Source organism: Rattus norvegicus, chromosome X, assembly GCF_036323735.1.
Source record: "Rattus norvegicus strain BN/NHsdMcwi chromosome X, GRCr8, whole genome shotgun sequence".
In the NCBI taxonomy this organism is placed as follows: domain Eukaryota; kingdom Metazoa; phylum Chordata; class Mammalia; order Rodentia; family Muridae; genus Rattus; species Rattus norvegicus.
This window is the reverse complement of record NC_086039.1, coordinates 16,913,107-16,930,572: the sequence shown is the minus strand read 5'-3', so window position 1 is coordinate 16,930,572 and position 17,466 is coordinate 16,913,107. Positions and strand designations below refer to the sequence as shown.

General features: G+C 44.6%; 1 protein-coding gene across 13 annotated transcripts; it reads right to left on the bottom strand.

Moving 5' to 3' along the window:
* Positions 1-1,146: 1,146 nt before the first annotated feature.
* Positions 1,147-15,486, bottom strand: Ftsj1 (FtsJ RNA 2'-O-methyltransferase 1). 13 transcript variants are annotated; one of them, XM_006256750.5, is made up of 13 exons: positions 14,346-14,653; positions 13,343-13,498; positions 13,029-13,098; positions 12,852-12,942; positions 11,604-11,682; positions 9,752-9,804; positions 9,610-9,663; positions 9,401-9,503; positions 9,209-9,292; positions 8,590-8,693; positions 8,323-8,511; positions 8,105-8,146; positions 1,147-3,271 (listed from the first exon to the last, which is right to left on the bottom strand). In XM_006256750.5, the coding sequence occupies exons 2-12, from the start codon at positions 13,461-13,463 to the stop codon at positions 8,114-8,116; spliced, it is 981 nt and encodes a 326-aa protein (XP_006256812.1). In that variant the 5' UTR covers positions 13,464-13,498; positions 14,346-14,653; the 3' UTR covers positions 1,147-3,271; positions 8,105-8,113. The 13 variants fall into 13 exon arrangements, with proteins under 13 accessions (XP_006256812.1, XP_008771308.1, XP_008771310.1 ...); XM_008773086.4 differs by lacking the exon at positions 1,147-3,271 and adding an exon at positions 6,565-6,987 and having other exon boundaries at positions 14,127-15,486; XM_008773088.4 differs by lacking the exons at positions 1,147-3,271; positions 14,346-14,653 and adding exons at positions 6,565-6,987; positions 14,821-14,903.
* Between the last annotated feature and the right edge of the window lie 1,980 nt (positions 15,487-17,466).

The following is a 17,466-nucleotide window of genomic DNA, read 5'->3' as shown; positions in this document are numbered from 1 at the left end:
CTCCATTGGGGACTCCGTTCTCAGATCAATGGTTGGCTTCGAGCATCTGCCTCTGCCATCTGCCCATTCTTTAAAGATTTATTTTACATATATGTGTGTGTTTTCTTTTTGTCTGTTTTATATAGCACATGCAATGCCTGGTGCCCAAGGAGGTCAGAAGCATCAGACCTTCTGGAACTGGAGCTATGGATGGTTTTCAGCTACCTTGAGGGTATTGGAAATAGAACCTGGGTCTTCTGCAAGAAGAATACTGAGCCATCTCCCCAGACCATCAATTCTTGAGCTATATTTTTGTGCTGTTGGGTTCTATTTCTTGCTCCTATAGGCCCTCTCTGATCGCATGTCCCACTACTGGTCCTCAGGCTGACTGTGACCCAGCTCCGTCCCTCATCTCTGCTTGCTGCTCACAGAATAGGGCAAGCACAGATTTTTTCCCTTTGCCTGGATCACTCGCTCCACCATACACCCTCCTAGGAGTCAAAGCCTGGAACAGGGGCATTTGTGGAGTCTCTTGGGTTCTTTCCTGGGCACTGCTGAGTTGGTGCTGCACTGGGTGTGGGTGTGGAAGCATCTGTGATCACATGGCCTTTGTGTGGGCCCTCCAGACAAGCATTCCTGAGGTCAGATAGACTGGGTGGTGGACATTCCTGTGGTCATATTGATCTGAATGAGAAGAATCACCTGGGATTAAGTCACTGTAGTGTGAACACCTCTAGACAGAGTGGGGTGCAGACACTCCTGGAATTGCAGAGAGGAGTGGTCAGAGACCAAAGTGCAGGTGTGCAGATAGACTGGGTTTGTGAAGACATTGGATCAAGCCACAGAAGATGGTACCTACTGCTGTATAATTATAAAAAATGCTGTCTTTTGTCCTGCACTAGGTCCGGCACCTTGGTGACTCAAGACATCTGTTGGATGTCTTCATCTCAGTCAGCAAAACATATCACCCACTTTGCTCCATCCCATATCACACTGAAGGCTACTCTCTGAGCCTGGCAACAATCTCTCTACCAGCCTAGTTCCCAAGCCAGGTTGCCACCATGGCAAACATACACATCCCAATTTCGAGGCAGGCTAGTGTGTCTAGCCACCACTCATTCTCTTAAACTTAAATCGCCACATGAAAGAACACACGACACAATAACCTCCGATCCAATTAATAAGATATAATTTGCTCATCTATACATACAAAGCCCTGTACACATCCATCCCTTAAGAATATTCATAACAATGTGTAAATGTGCAGAGAGGAATCTTAACATCCGCCTCCATGGGGTTGGGGATTTAGCTCAGTGGTAGAGCGCTTGCCTAGCAAGCGCAAGGCCCTGGGTTCGGTCCCCAGCTCCAGAAAAAAAGAAAAGAAAAAAAATCCGCCTCCATGTTCTCTCTGCTGCTTCCTCTCTCGCCCCAGTCTCCTCCTCTCTCTAAAACTTTTCTCCCGCCCATCCTTCCTTCTCGTCCAATGACAGGCCTCATTCTATCTTGTACCTGCCTTCACCTGTATGACATCATCCTACAGGTACCCTATAGCTTAGGGAGTCCATGTTAGCTCCTGCCTGTTGGGCTGTAGAAACTCAGGATTGCAGTTAGGAAGACTTGGGCACTTTAGAAAACAAGTCTCCCTCCCACACCCGTTTATATTGGTAGTGCTGGGGATAGAACTCAAGGACTTGTACATGTTAGCTAAGTATGAAAAAAAGACCGTCAACCTAAAAAGTTTGGCCCAGTAAAATTAGGCATTGTGGAACTTGCCTTTAATGTCAGTACTTGGGAGGATCCACATTTCAATGTCACTCTTGGGTATACAGTAAGTTTGAGGCCAGCCTTGGCTATATGAGACCCTTTCTCAACCAAATGAACAAAACAACATCAAAAATCGTTTGAGACATCCTTTGGAAATCTGGTTAAATCTGTGGACTTTCACAGAATTTGTTTCTGGTCTTTGTTTTATGAACTAGTATCTTACTATGTAGCCCAAGCTGACCTCAAAGTCAATCAATCTCCAATAATCTGGGGTTCTAGGTGTGGACTACATTTGGTTTCACATTTTGTTTTTTTTTTTAAAAGGGCCTAGCTATACTGTCCACATTGACCTAGTTCTGGGCTGAGGGTTCTCATTTTGGGCACCTGAGTAGCTAGGACTGTAGGTGAGAGTAGTACCAATCCAACTAACAGACTGTGTGTGTGTGTGTGTGTGTGTGTGTGTGTGTGTGTGTGTGTGTGTGTGTGTGTGAATGAGAATGGAACCCAGGGTCTTATGCATAGTAAGCAAGGACTCTACCACTGAGCTACATCCTCAGCCCATCCCAGAATGTTTTTGAAGGCACATCTGCATATGCATACAAATAGTATGAATAATGATAAAAGCCGAAATACAGTTATCACTTTATATTTGAATAAAACTAGAATATAGTAGGCAGGTTTGATGGCAGAGGCCTGCAATCTCAGCACTTGGAGCAGACACAGGAGGATTTTGAGTTTTAAGGGAGTCTAGGGCTGGAGAGATGGCTCAGAGGTTAAGGACACTGACTGCTCTTCCAGAGGTCCTGAGTTCAATTCCCAACAACCACATGGTAGCTCACAACCATCTGTAATGGGATCTGATGCCCTCTTCTGGTGTGTCTGAAGACAGTTACAGTGTACTTACATACATAAAATAAACTTAAAAAAAAGGGCATCGAGCCTATATGGAAAGATGTGGTCTCACCAATACCTGCCCAGCCAATCCCTCAAAATAGGGATGCAGTGATAGATAAGGTGTCTAATTATAGGATCCATTCATAAAATCCACTATCATCCAAAGTGGTGAGACATATGAGCAGTATTTCAGATGTCTGTAAACTGTTACATAAAAAGTAAGTGACTTGTATACGTAGGACTTTTCCTGTTTTATTGCCGTATTTGTTAACTGGAAATAAAGTTCAGTTATAGTGACAATCTTCACACAGTCTTCCATCATGTTGGTGGAGGTCCCTGACGTTTAACCACAGTAAGGACCACTGCTTTGGGAGAAAATCCCGGGCCTTCTACAACACTCCAGGAAAGGTTTAGAGAAAAGGAATATGCTCACAGTTTCAACAAATCCCTCCTGCAGCTCTGAGGACTTTTCGCCATTTCTTTGTCGTTATCGAGTTGTTGTGGATTCCCATTCGAGGCTGGTTTGTCCAGTCCCCATAGATGATCTCTGCGAACAAACTTATCAAGCCAGCTTCTGGTTTTCTTGGCAGGCAGCAGCTTTTGGGCTGTATTAGTTTGACTTTTACTGCAAACCCTACCATAAAGGGAAATGTATATACATTAAAAAAAAAACACATGTGTGTTGTGTCAAAATGTTAACTACAAGTACTACTTCATTCTCACTGCTGTGTAGGTCCTCACTGTGAACAGCTAGGACTGAACAGGAGGGCTACAGGCATCCAAGAACTAATTTGTTTAAAATTGGTTTTTTTTACATTTATTTATTTTGTGCATGTGTGCAAGTAGAGGCGACAACTTTTGGGAGTCAGTTCTCTCCTTCTACCCTATGGGTTACAAGGATTTAACTGCTTGTTCACTGGGCTTAGCAGGGAGAGCCCTTTCCTACTAAGCCATCTCCCCAGCCCTGGAACTAATTTCTTAGAAGTTAGAGGCCAAATACAGTAGTGTACATCTTTAATTGTAGTAACTGGGGGTCTCATGTATGCTGGGCAAGCCCTATCACTGACCTCCACCCCACCCCTGTTTCAGTGTTGTTTTTGTTTCTTTGTTTTTGTTTTGCTTAAGACAGGATCTTACCATGTGGCCTAGGTTGGCCTGTCCATTATGTACTAGGATTAAAGGCCCGTGTCACCACACCTGTCCTGTTTCAATTAAAAAAAAAAGATTTTATTTATTTTCATTTTATGTGGATGACTGTCTTGCCTGAATCCATGTATGTAAATGTATTGCATGGGTAACTACAGAGGACAGAAGAAAGCATTTGATCCCCTGGAATTGGAGTTACAGACAGTTGTGAGCTGCCACGTGGGTGCTGGGAACTGAACCCTTGTTGTCTGAATGGGCAGCAAGTGACCTTAACCACTGAGCTATTTTCTAATCTCTGTGTTTCCAGTAAGTTTTTTTTTAAAGATTACTTATTTAATTATTTTATGTGTATGGGTGTTTTGCCTTGCATGTTTTACCATGTTGTGCCTGATGCATTAGGTAGGTGTGAGCCCTGGGGTTTTAATTTCTCTGTGGTTTCTTGAGACCGGGTTTCACTCTGTAGCCCTGGTTGTCCTGGAACTCACTATGTAGATCAAGCTGGCCTCGAACTCATACAGCTGCACCTGCCTCTGCCACCTGGGTGCTGGGATTTTTTCTTTTTTCTTCTTTTTTTTTCCCCCGGAGCTGGGGACCGAAGGGTGCCGAGATTAAAGGCATGCAAGCCCTCTCCCCGCCCTGGGGCTGTGTTTCAATTTTTTAAAGTGTCCTTTATAACCGAAGAGTTTAAATGTAACTATTGCCAGAAAAGGATCTTTCTTAATGGTTAGATCTAAGTCCGTCCTACCACAGAACAGCTGGCTTCTTCTATTTCTGGAAGTTTTAACATTGAACTCTGCTGTGCCTTCTCCCAGCAATGTTCTCCTAGATAAACCTCCAAGTCCCCACATCTCAATCCCCTCAGTGGTTTCCATACTTCAGAAAGTTCTTTCAGAAAACATGCTTTTATTTTATATTTCCTTTTTTTCACAGGGTCTTTTTACATAGTCTTGGCTGTCAACTCACATGAGACTAGGCTGGCTTCAAATTCAATAGTCCTGGTGCCTCTGCCTCCCAAGTGCCTGGCTACAAAAAGACATTCAAAACTCTTTTTTTTTCCTTTTTTCTTTTTTTCGGAGCTGGGGACCGAACCCAGGGCCTTGCGCTTGCTAGGCAAGTGCTCTACCACTGAACTATAATCCCCAACCCTGACATTCAAAACTCTTAAACTCCTGTGTCTACACTCTATGATTTTCTTCATTTTGCTTTACTTTTTCCTACCTTCCATAGCCTGTATTTTACATGTGCAGCCATGCATTTCAGTGAGAAGGCACCTCTGTGGGAAATACACCTTGGGTGCTTTGGTTATTGTATAAAAATTAGATGGTATCTTAGGAGATCATTGTTTTTGTAGCGTATTGTGAACACAGTCAAATACAAGTTCCAACATATAAATTCCAACTCTGTTTCCTGCTGAATCTCTAACCCTAGAATGTCTTCAAGAATTCATTAGGTAAGTATTTGCCAACCCCCTCAAAAGGTAGCCACACAAAAATGCTTAAAGCTCTTCAGACACTCTCAAATAATTCATTTACTGAGAAAATAACCCTTTGTTTTTCTTTAACAAATTCTTGGATAGGGGTTGGGGATTTAGCTCAGTGGTAGAGCGCTTGCCTAGCAAGCGCAAGGTCCTGGGTTCGGTCCCCAGCTCCGAAAAAAAGAAAAAAAATTCTTGGGGATGGGGGTCAGGGGCTGGAGAGATGGTTCAGTGGTTAGAACTGCTCTTCAAGAGGTCTTGGGTTTGATTCTCAAAATCTGCATGGTGGCTCACAACCACCTGTAACTTCAGTTCCAGGGGACCTGATATCATCTTCTGGCCACCTCTATAGCCCCAACTTTGTTTTTACTGAAGATAGGGTCTCATGTAGCTCAGGCTGTCCTGAAACTTTGTATTCAGCTATGGATAACCTTGTACTTCTGAATGTCTATGGTGGTTTAAATGAGAATGGTCCCCAGAAGCTCATATACTTGAATGCTTGGGGCCCAGTTGGTGGAACTGTTTTGGGAAAGATTAAGAGGTGTGGTTGTGGGGTTGGGGATTTAGCTCAGTGGTAGAGCGCTTGCCTAGCAAGCACAAGGCCCTGGGTTCCGTCCCCAGCTCCGAAAAAAAAAAGAAAGAAAAAAAAAGAGGTATGGTTGTATTGGAAGAGGCAGTCTTTGGGGACAAACTTTGAGGACTCAATGGCCCAGGGTATTCCCAGTAATCCATCTCCTTCCCTCCCTCCTTCCCTCTCTACCTCTCTCTGTATGTGTCTGTCTCTCTGCCCAGTGGTTTATATGATTACTAATTATTGCTCCAGAGTCATGCCTGCCTGCTGCCATGCTCCCTGCTATGATGATCACGGACTCATCCTCTCAAACTGTAAACCCCCAAGGAAGGCTCTCTTCTATGAGTTGCCTCGGTCATGGTGTCTTATCACAGCAAATGGAAAAGTAACTAAGAACTTCCTATCACAGGATTACTGGCATGGACTACTACATGGTCTGGGGCTCAGAGCTCTGTCCATTACAGACAAGCATTTTACCAACTAAACTTCATCCCAGCTCTTAATGTAGTTTTGTTTTATTTCCTTGGCAGTATTGAAGATTGAACCTTTTAACCCTTTAAAGAATTTTTTAAAAAAACTGTATGTGTATGAGTGTATAAATAAATTTCATTTTTTAAAGTCTCTAGGAGGTGGGGGTGGCATGTGCTTTTTATTCTAGAACTCAAGGCAGAGGCAGGTGGATCTCTGTTAAGTTTGAGGCCAGCCTGGTCTATAGAGCTAGGGCTACACAAAGAAATTTTTTTTTGGCAGTTCTGTAACTTTATTTGACATTCAGCAGTTAGTTCTCATCCACATTGACCGTCTGTAGATTTTTGAATGTGATAACAGGCATGTAAGTTACCAGTGTGTAGAGCTTGTTTGGTGAATCCTTATCCTCATTACACTTTCTGGACAAACATACTCGGATGTGGTGGTACGGAACATTCCTTATTCCTTTGGCCCAGACGGCTTTATTGAGCCTGCTGTCTATGCGCACATCTGGAGTCCCCATCTCCTTCATGGCAAATTTCCGAATTTCTTTGAGTGCCTGAGGAGCACGCTTCTTGAACTCACTCCATGGATGCGCTTGTGAATGCTGATGGTGTATTCTCGGGTCACCACCTCGTTGATGGCAGAACGGCCCTTCTTCTTCTCGCCACCCTTCTTTGCGGGAGCCATTCTGTCGGGCCCAAGTTGGAAAGGAAGGGCGCAAGGGATTGTAGGATGGAAAGTCCAAGAAATTTTTTGAGACAGGTTTTCATGTAGTTCAGGCTGGCTTCAAACCTGCTAAGTATCTGAGGATGTTCTAGAAACTCTGATTCTTCTATGGCATCTTCTGGGTGCTAGGATTACTGTGTCTGGCTTCTTATGTGGTAGCTAGAGACTGAACCTAGGGTTTTGTGCATTTTGGGCAAACACTCTACAACCTGAGTTATATTTTCTTTTCTTTTTTTTTTAAATTTTATTTATTATATATGAGTACACTGTAGCTGTCTTCAGACACACCAGAGAGGGCATCAGATCTCATTACAGATGGTTGTGAGCCACCATGTGGTTGCTGGGATTTGAACTCAGGACCTCAGGAAGAACAGTCGGTGCTCTTAACCACTGAGCCATCTCTCCAGCCCCCTGAGTTATATTTTCAAACCACTGAGGGATTTTTCTTTTTCTTTCTCTCTTCCTCCCCCCCCCCTCTCTCTCTCTTTCTTTTATAGACAGGGTGTCATTATGTAGCAATGGCTGGCCTGGAACTACTCAGACCAGGTTAACCTCAAACTTGTAGAGACTTGCCTGCACCCCACCCTTCCAAGTGCTGGGATTAAAGTCTTAGAATTGGGGCTGGAGATGGCTTAGTGGTTAAGAGCACTGACTGCTCTTCCAGAGGTCCTGAGTTCAACTCCCAGCAACCACATGATGGCTCACAACCATCTATAATGAGATCTGATGCCCTCTTCTGGTGTGTCTGAAGACAGACAGCTACAGTATAATAAATAAATCTTTAAAATAAAGTGAGTGTCACCAGGCCCAAACTATTTTTATTATTTTTAATTGTGTGTACGTATGTCCTGGGTATATGCTTGTGAATGTAGGTACCCTGAGGGACCAGAGATGTCTGCTCCTGTGGAGGTGGAGTCAAAGGCAGTTGTGAGCTCCCACACATGGCTGCTGGAGGCCAAACTCAGATCTTCTGCAAGGGCAATACCTGCTGTTAACCAGAGCCAGCTTGCAGTCCCTATTCAGATTTTTCTTAAACGTGCCCTCATTTAAACTTCAGAGAGAGAAAAAAGCAAATTTACCTTAATGTGTTAAGATGAACAATTAATTTCATTGTCTTCCACCTGCCAAAGAAAAAGAAAGGGACTCAGATGTGCGGCTACATTTTTCCTTTTGTCAGTGGGCTGGCCTACTGGTTCTTATACCTATTGCAAAGCAGGAAAGAACCATGTGAGTGAGTCAGGGCAGAAATGGGCACATTGGGGAGATATCATAGTGTGTCAGAGGTACAAATTCTTACCTTGGGGGCTAGCAGGGTATGGATAGCCAGAGGCTGGGACAACTTGTCTACTCTGTCAATGGAGCATTCCTGGGGGAGGAATTCCTTGGCTAGCTGTCCATTCTTCTTTAACCTGCAGGCCTCCTGGTATGGAGGTGCAATGGGGGGCTGTGTGGGTGGAGTATATTTGTACTCAGAGCCATTGTCTAGCTGCAGGACACAAGAGGTGATGAGAATCCGAGAATCCAGGACAATCTCCTGACCCCTGCCCTGCTAGCTGGCACTCACATCCAGAGAGTAAGTACGGTCCGAATCGTAGGCGCTGAGGTCCCCACAGGTCACAAAGGGCACAATAACACGGGCGGGACCATGCAGCTGGTTGAAATCTGTCTCTTGGAAAGAGGAGGAGTGAAGATATAGATGGCGGTGGCGGCAGCACTGATGCCCCCTCCCCCAATCCCCCAATCACGGTCCTTTTTCAACTAGTCCTCTGGTGCAGATCACCTTCTGATTGCTGATTCTAAAATGACAGCTTGTGGTCTGGCTTTTTGCTGCACCATACCGGGCCAGCATTTTACCAGCACATTCAAACGGAATCTACAGAGGTAGATGTGAGGCTACAGACTGGCACAGGGAACATGTTTAACACAGGGGAGCTTTCTACCTGAGGGCAGTGACTGAGGGTTTCCCTAAGGAAGATAGACAGGGAGGATCTTTCCAGGGTGAACGCTTAGTCTGCTGCAACAGAATTTCCACCAGGACCAAGAGCTACCAATGGAAGACTATCTGAAATATCCCTAAGGAGGTGCAACTGCTACCGGGGTGTGAGGCTGAGGGCTCTCAAGAGACATGAACTGCATGGGGCTGGTGCTTTCCCTAGGCATGGGCTACCAGCTCTAGCTCTCACCGTATGAGTGGTTCATCAGGGGTCTGGTCAGATCTGGAATGAAGCCCTCAGGAGGGTCATAACCCTGACACACAGCAAAGGCCTCTGTGGGGGAAAACCTGGAGTGAGGGGTGACTCTCTGTCATCTTAACCTTGTGCAGACACATGACCACTCGCCCCCTTGCCTATCAGGCCTCCATGTCACTCACTGACCAATGCTGGAGTTCCGGCTACTCTTAGGCTTAGCACACAGCACACTGGAGAAGAAGATGCGTAGTTGGCTGTAGAGCAGCGTCACATCCCGGCCTCGGAAGATCTGTAGGGTGTGGAAGGCAAGACAGAGAAGTAAGGTTGCCCTCCCCCACCCCACCTCCCGCAACAGGGACCTTTCTCACCACTCTTCCAGGCTCCCCAAGGCTCACCTTGGCCACAAAGCAGCCCCCTGGCTTCAAGACATGAGTAGCAATGTTAAGGGCCTGCAGAAAGGACAGGCAGGTAAGGTGGAGGCAGAAGCAGGCAAGAACGGGCCAAAGGAGGGCAGAGGCAGCCACCAGGGTTACTCACGGCAAGCAGAAGCTGGGCCTGCATGTACTCATCTACATCATGGAGGCCAGTGACTGTAGGAAGAGGAGAACAGCATTAGGGGCTCTCTGATTTGATATGTCTCCTTAGAAAACCAAAGGCATTTTTTAGGCCCTCTTACTGCGAAGGTTCTGGAAAGAGTATTGCCTTCCAACTGGATTTGAGCCCTGAGCCCTTAGCAACCTGGAAAGTCACTTTAATTCTGGAAACTACTTGTCCCACAGGCAGTACTCGTCTTCCTACCTCTAGCCCAGATAGCTTTGTGGAGCTTTATTGATAGACCAACCCCATAGGTTCAACAAGTTCAAAGCCAAATTTCTACTCCCTTCTCTAGTATCAGTTCCTTCATGTTTCTCAGCTCATTGGATCCTTCTATTCATGTCAAAAACCTTAGTCATACTCACATTCCAGACTTTAGCAGATCCAGTTCATTCTATTTTCGTTTCTTTTTTTTTTTTTTTTGGTTCTTTTTTTCGGAGCTGGGGACCGAACCCAGGGCCTTGCGCTTCCTAGGTAAGCGCTCTACCACTGAGCTAAACCCCCAGCCCCCATTCTATTTTCAAAATGGAGTATTCTCTCCTTGCCTGTCACTGGAGCCCCCACTGTTATAAGTCACTATTTTTTGCACTATTGCAGTGACCATCTCCTTGGTGGTGGGGGTGTCTCTGCTTCCACCTCTACCCCTCACACTGTTCAAGAAACCTAAGCGACACAGTCACAATCCCAGTCAGGCAGTCTTCCTTGGTGTACAGCCCTCCAGCTTTCTCCAACTTCGAAGTATCAAGAGCAGTGCAGTAATTGACAGCCCGTCGGCTCCTTCCATATCAATTCTTTCTGCTGACAAGTCAATGAAGTCTTTCTCATCTACTTTAATTCAAATCTCAGCAGGTAATTTTTATTTCCTTGGCCTGTTTCTGTGACTTCCCTATAACCTTTTTTTTTTTGGTTCTTTTTTTCGGAGCTGGGGACCGAACCCAGGGCCTTGCGCTTCCTAGGCTAAATCCCCAACCCCTAACCTTTTTTTTTAAAAGTATCTTTTTTGTTAAAAATTGTAAATTGCTATTCATTTTGTGTATTTTTAAAACTTTTTATGTATGTGTGTCTGTGTTTTATATGTTGCAAGTGTGTGCCCACGGAGGCCGAAAGAGAGTAGTGTCAGATCTTCTGCTACAGGCATTTGTGAGCCACCAGGCATGGACAGAACTCAGTTCCCTGGAAGAACAGCAAGCAGTTAACCACTAAGCCAGTCCCCACCCACCTATTTTTTGAGACAGGGCCTTTATAATCAGGCTGACCTTGAGCTCTAGCGAGCTTTCTGCCTCAGTCTTCCAAGCTCTGGATTTACAGGCATTGAGCTACCACCAGCTCAACTGTCTCTTTTCTATGCAGTTCCACTGAAACATTGACTTCTCGAGGCTAGAGATCAATGGAATTTATTTATGCACACTTTCCCAACACAATATGTGCTCAGAAAATGTTTTGAATAGATGGCTGGCTAAACTAGAACAAAACAAAACAAATCAAAAACAGAACTTAGGATTGGACGGGCACTCAGATGAGAAGGCAGGAGGGTTGACACAAAGTACAAAGCTGTCTGGCAAGGGGTGAACCTTAAGCAGAATACTTGCTTTACATACATGAGGGTCCATCTATTTTCAGCAGCATGAAGCAGTCCAAAAAAAACCTTGAAAGGTGAGGAGAAGGAGGGTAGATGGACAATGAGAGCAGAGGTAGGAGAAAGTTCCAGAAAAGGGGGAGGGGTAGGAAGAATAGAGGGAAAGAGGGAGGAAAAAACTGAGCTAAGAAACAGAGGTAACCCCCACACCCCATTTACCATCAGGAGCCCCGTCACACACTACTAGGTCGGCAGGGCAGCCCTCAAAGTGCTGGATGATCTCCTTGGCAGTGGAGAGCTATGGAGAAAGGGGGTGAATGACCTCAGTACCCCTTTGCTGCCCTCACCCTCAAATTCCACCTGCCCACAGCCCTAGCCTCAAAGCCTCTGGGACAGCCATGTTCTTAGGCTTTTCCTCTGTAAGACCAGGTTGCATATCCGGGACCCACCTGCACCATCTTTCGGTGTGTCTGCAATACAATCTATGTACAGGCAGCTAAGCTCTGTCTTTGGTGCTGGGATAGAACTCAGCATGCTTATACTGCACAAGCTTATACTGCACAAGCTTATACTGCACAAGTGTTCTAGCACTAAGGTGCATCTCCAGTTCCTTCCTCTTTCTTTTATATTTATTCTTTAAAAAAATTTTTTTTAAGGGGCTGGTGAACTAACTGGCTTGGAAGGTAAAGGCACTTGCTTCCAGGCCTCATGACCCAGAGTTCCATCCCTGAAACTCAAATAGTGGAAAAAGAAAACTGACTCCTTCAAGCTATCCCCTGACCTCTATATGCACACCATGGCGCACGAACACCCACACATACACACAGCAAATACTAACAAAATTAGTCAATTAATTAAAAATGTTTCTTAATTTCCTCTCTCCCTTTCTTCCTTTGCTTTTTTCTTTTCTTTTATAAGGTATGTAGGTATTTGGCCTTTATGCATGTTCATGCCCCACATGTATGCCTGGTGCTGGGGGAGGCAAGAAGAGGGCATCCAATTCCCTGGGACTGAAGTTACAGATAGTTGTGTGCCACTGTGTGGGTGTTCTGGATTGAACCCAGATCCTCTGGAAGAGCAATCAGTGCTCTTAACTAACTGTTGAACCATCTCCAGCCCTTTATTTATTCATTTATTGTGTGGATGTCTAGGTACATATGCATATGGAGGTCAGAGAACAACTTCCGGGATTGAACTCAGTCATCTGGTTGGTTGGCAAGCCCCTTTACCTGCTCAAGCCATCTCTAAGTCTTTAATGTTCTTCCTTTCCTTTCCTTTCCTTTCCTTTCCTTTCCTTTCCTTTCCTTTCGAACCACAGTCTTATTCTATAATGCAGCCTTTATATCTGGGGACTATACAGCCTTTCTCGGTTTTTATTGTCTTGTTTCTCTGCTACTTTCTTTTCTATCATCCCCAAATGGAGCCCATCACTCAGGGTAACCCCAACATTCTCGAGCATGCTCTCACCTGAGTGATGTCACCCTGTATCTGTATCACACCGGGGAGTGGAGCCATAGCCTGCAAGTCCACAGCCACCACCTGACCAGAACTCTGGCCCCTGTGGACAGCACAAGTCCATGTCAGCATAGGATTTACATTCCAGGCCTTCCCCCCACCAGGTCCCCCTCTAGCCCCTCCACTCACCCAACCTTTTGGCTCAGCACCTGGCTCCAGCTGCCTGGGGCTGCACACAAGTCAACTGCTCGCTTCACACCTGTGCACACACAGTGAAGACATACTGGTCGGCTGCATAACCAGAAGATACTGCACGTGTCACCTCTCTCCTGGGGAGAATCTATGTCTACCCACCTCTTGTGCCTGCCTCCTCTTTGGGGGCCCATCTTCTCCCCTGTCTCCGTGCTCCTGATATGCTCCAAGTGAGCCCACCCACTACAGAGAGTTCTGCAGAAGCAGCCTGCTCTCCACTCCCCAGGTCACTTAGCCACCGAACTGGGCACCTTTGAAGAGTTGGAATTCCTCATCAAGTTGAAGTAGCTTGAAAGCACTTCGGGCCCGCCAGCCCTTCTCCTTGGCCAGGCGGTAGTAGACATCCCGTTTATCCTTAGATGTCCGTCCCATCTCAGTTTGCTGGTAGGTAGGGAGCTGACGCTGTCCTGCACAGGACAAAGAACACGAAATGCAGTTAACTGAGTTCAAGGGACCCACATGACAGTCAGCACATTCAACACGTGGAGACTGAAGCCAGACAGGGCCCTAAGTGCCTTATCATGAACTCTCAGGCCCCTCTGCTCATCACATAGGTCCCCATCACTATGGGACACCACAGAATCCACAGTTAACTGACAGAGGACCCACTACTGACTCTGTTCACTTTGGACTATTGTCACTAACATACTATTACACCAATTTACCAGCTCCATTTACTCAACCCTCAGACCAACCTCTCAAAGGTCACACTAATGGCCTTCAGTATCCTTTTCATCAATACATACATTTCTCCTATTGCTCATACAGCTTCTACTTCTTCTTTCGCCACTGATTCCATTAGTTTATCACTCTGCCTACCCATCTCTGCTATTCTCTCCATAACCTCACCAACATTGATTACTATGTAAACTTCTGAATAGCCACCCCTCTCATACTCTTTTTATGAGCCTTCATTAATTTCCCAGTGGACACAGCACCACATGTCTAATACCTTCAAGATTCATCTTTTATTAACAGCCCTAAGTCCATCTGCATGGCCTCAAAAACCATCAGCCCATCAGAACCACAAAATACCCTTCAAGGTGGCCCAGTAGATAGCAGATCAGTTGTGTAGCTCCATGCTGTACCCCTCTCGAATTCACCCAGCATTCTAGTTCTCTGGGCAAGCTTCCCAGGGCTTGATTGAACTACGCAGCTGCAGCACCGAGTGAATCCCTTATCCCGAGTTGGGGACAGGGCAGGCATGCCTTCAGTCTCGGTCCCAGTTCAAGTTCTCGGTGCCCCACCACCTACCTCACCTCTTGGATACAGAGGGTGGCTGAAAGAAGAGTGTGCAAACTGATGGTTAAAGGTAGGACTATATAGTTGGTGTTCGGAGTTGACCCGAAGGCCTATTGCACACGCCTAGAGGCTGTCACAACGTGGTAAAGTTTGCTTTGTGAAATAGTTGAGTTCCAAGGAGGTTCAGATCAGAGCACAACGTAAGACGTTAGTTTCGTTATCTTGTGTCGACATATCCGGGTCACAGGAACTTCAGTTCCCAGAATGCAACTGACGTTGTTTGACCAATAATGTTGCAAGGCACGTGAACTGGCTCTTTTGTTCTTTGTTTCAAGCCTAAGGTCGTATATCCGTGCTCAGGAGCAAGATTCCGAGTTCTCGACCAGTCTGAGCTACATAGAGAGACCTTGACATGGGAAACTTCCACCTCTCTCTGCTCACTCAGACAAAACTAAAAAAAAAGCAAGAAAAAGGATAGATAACTTACTTGGCCACCTTTTCCTTTTTACATCGGGGCGGTTATGGAGCCTATGTACTACATTTCCCAAAATTCATTGGACATGGCCACACCTATTTTTCTTTAAGTCTGTCGGGAAAGGAAATGACGCAAGGGAGTGGGACGTGACCACGCGAGGAGGAAAACCTGTTGCAAAAGCAAGCTAACCAGGAAGCTACCGCGTGCAGTTTTGAATTCAACTACCGGGAAGCTACCACATGCGAATTTGAATCCTACCTCTACCGGTTGATTGAAATGCTTTCAATATACCACCTCAGAACTTTAGTTTCCCCATCTGAAAAGTAGAGAGAATCACCTATGTAGAATTCAGGGTGTTAATCGGAGAGTTAGATGTGAATCCTTTCCTAATTGTATATTTTCCAAATACTTTTTCCTGATACGTTTTAACCACCACCCCCGCACCCCCCCCGTACCCCCCTCGCACCACTGAAAAGCATGTCTACGGATTTGCAAGACACACTGGGTAGAGGCTTTTACCGCCAAATCTGAGCACCCAAGTTTGATTCCTCTGACACAAGGTGGATGAAAGGAGAAGACAGAATCCTACAAGTTGTCCTTTAATACCCAACATGTGCACTGTGTCACGCATCCCCTCCCCAAATAAATAAATAATGTATGAATGAATAAAAGTTTAAAGCATATATGAATATTTATATGTTCTTGTGAGTGTGCTCATATCCTGACCTAGTGCATAAAACACAATATTGAAAGAGCATTTACCCTGTATTAGCACTATTCTAGTGCTGTCAGCAGAGTGCTGGTAAATGGTTAACTGGCTATTGGCACGGTAAGGGATTGGGTCTGTTTGTAGCATCTGTAAGTTTCCATGGTTTACATAGTATCTATCATCTGGTCAGATTTTAAGTCACCCATGTGTAGTCTAAACACAGGTGCTGCAGTACACCATTATGTATCAATTCGACCGTACAATAGGAGAAATGGCTTCAAGAACATAGGAAATGAATGCAACACAGTAAGATAACTGGGAAGTGATACATTTTGAGTTTTGAGTATCTATTACATTTAAAAATCCTATGACTTAATTGTTAAGTTCACAGTATTATTTTTCTGTCTCTTCCTCTTTCTCTCCCCATGGTTTCAATGTAGGTCAAGCTGGCCTCCAACCCACAAAACCACTCCCCACCTTCCAAGTGCTGAATTTCAGGAGCTCCCTCCCAGTGTTTTGCATTTCTTATTTTATTTCTTTGAGACCGGTTCTCAAAGAATTATTATGTAGCTCCGGCTGTCCCAGAAATCATTATGTAGACAAGGCTGGCTTCGAATTCACAGAGATTTGTTTGCCTTTGCCTCCTGAATGCTACAATTAATCAGCATATCATTTTTTCTTTTTTGTTTTATATTTATTTATTTGTTTGTTTGTTTATTTTATGTCTGTGAGTACACTGTAGCTGTCTTTAGACACACCAGAAGAGGGTATTAGATCCCATTACAGATGGTTGTAAGCCACCATGTGGTTGCTGGGGATTGAACTCAAGACCTCTGGAAGAGCAGTCAGTGCTCTTAACCACTGAACCATCTCTCCAGCCCCCAGCATATCATTTTTAAGATCAATTTAATTTTATATGTATGGGTGTTCTTTTTCTACATGTATATACAGAAAACATGTATGCAGAAGGAGGTCCGAAAGTGTCAGTCAGATCCTGGAACTGGAGTCAGGATGATTGTAAGCTATTATGTGGGTGTTGGGAACTGAATCTGGGTGTTCTGCAAGGGCAACAAAGGCTTTTGACCACAGAGCCAACTCTCCAACAACTCTCCAGGCCCAGCGTTTCAATTTTAACAATAGTTATTTAACAATCAGTTTACAACGTTCTTAAAATCCAGCAAGCTCACTTGTGAAAACCTTATATACGCTGTTTCCAGTGTACTGCTGAATTCTTAAAAGGTTATTTTTAGGGGCTGGAGAGATGGCTTAGGAGTTAAGGTGCTTTTAACTCCTAGCAATCACATGGTGGCTCACAATATTTGTGATGAGATCCTATGTCCTCTTCTGGTGTGTCTGAAGATAGCTATAGTGTACTCACATGCATAAAATAAATAATTCTTTAAAAATGTTATTTTTAGATTTTATTTATCTTGGGTTTTGTGTGTGCATGTTTTTTACTTCATATATATATATGTGAATCAAATTTGTGCCTAGTGCCTTCTGAGACCAGAAGAGGGCATTGGGTCTTCTGGAACTGAAATATATATATGTATATATGTATATATATGTATATATTTATATATAATAATGTTTTATGTATTTTGTGTCACGTATAAAACCTAGGTATCAACCTATACATATAGCATACAGTGTATATGATAATATGCCTCTATGCATTTAGTAAGGTAACTGTATTAAATCCAGATATACTAGTAAATAAATAGATAAGAGAGTGTTTTACTTCTGAGGTAGGGTCTTCCGATATAGCCCATGCTGTCCTTGAGGCTTGGTCCTCCTGCCTTAGTCTCCCTAGCATTGGGATTACAAGTGTGACATATCATGGGCAGCAAATAGATGATGTTTTGTTGGGTGTTGATAAAATAGGATGAACAGAACAATGAAGAAAGGATTAAATTGCCCTTTCTTCCTTTTAGAGATGAGATTTTGAG

Bases quoted from the DNA above. Each gene is read 5' to 3' on its own strand.
- Ftsj1 (XM_008773086.4), bottom strand. From the start codon at position 13,463: ATGGGACGGACATCTAAGGATAAACGGGATGTCTACTACCGCCTGGCC. The intron at 13,099-13,342 runs GTGCCCAGTTCG...GTGTGTGCACAG, and splicing joins GGAATTCCAACTCTTCAAAG to GTGTGAAGCGAGCAGTTGAC. The intron at 11,683-12,851 runs GTGAGAGCATGC...CTTTCTCCATAG, and splicing joins TACAGGGTGACATCACTCAG to CTCTCCACTGCCAAGGAGAT.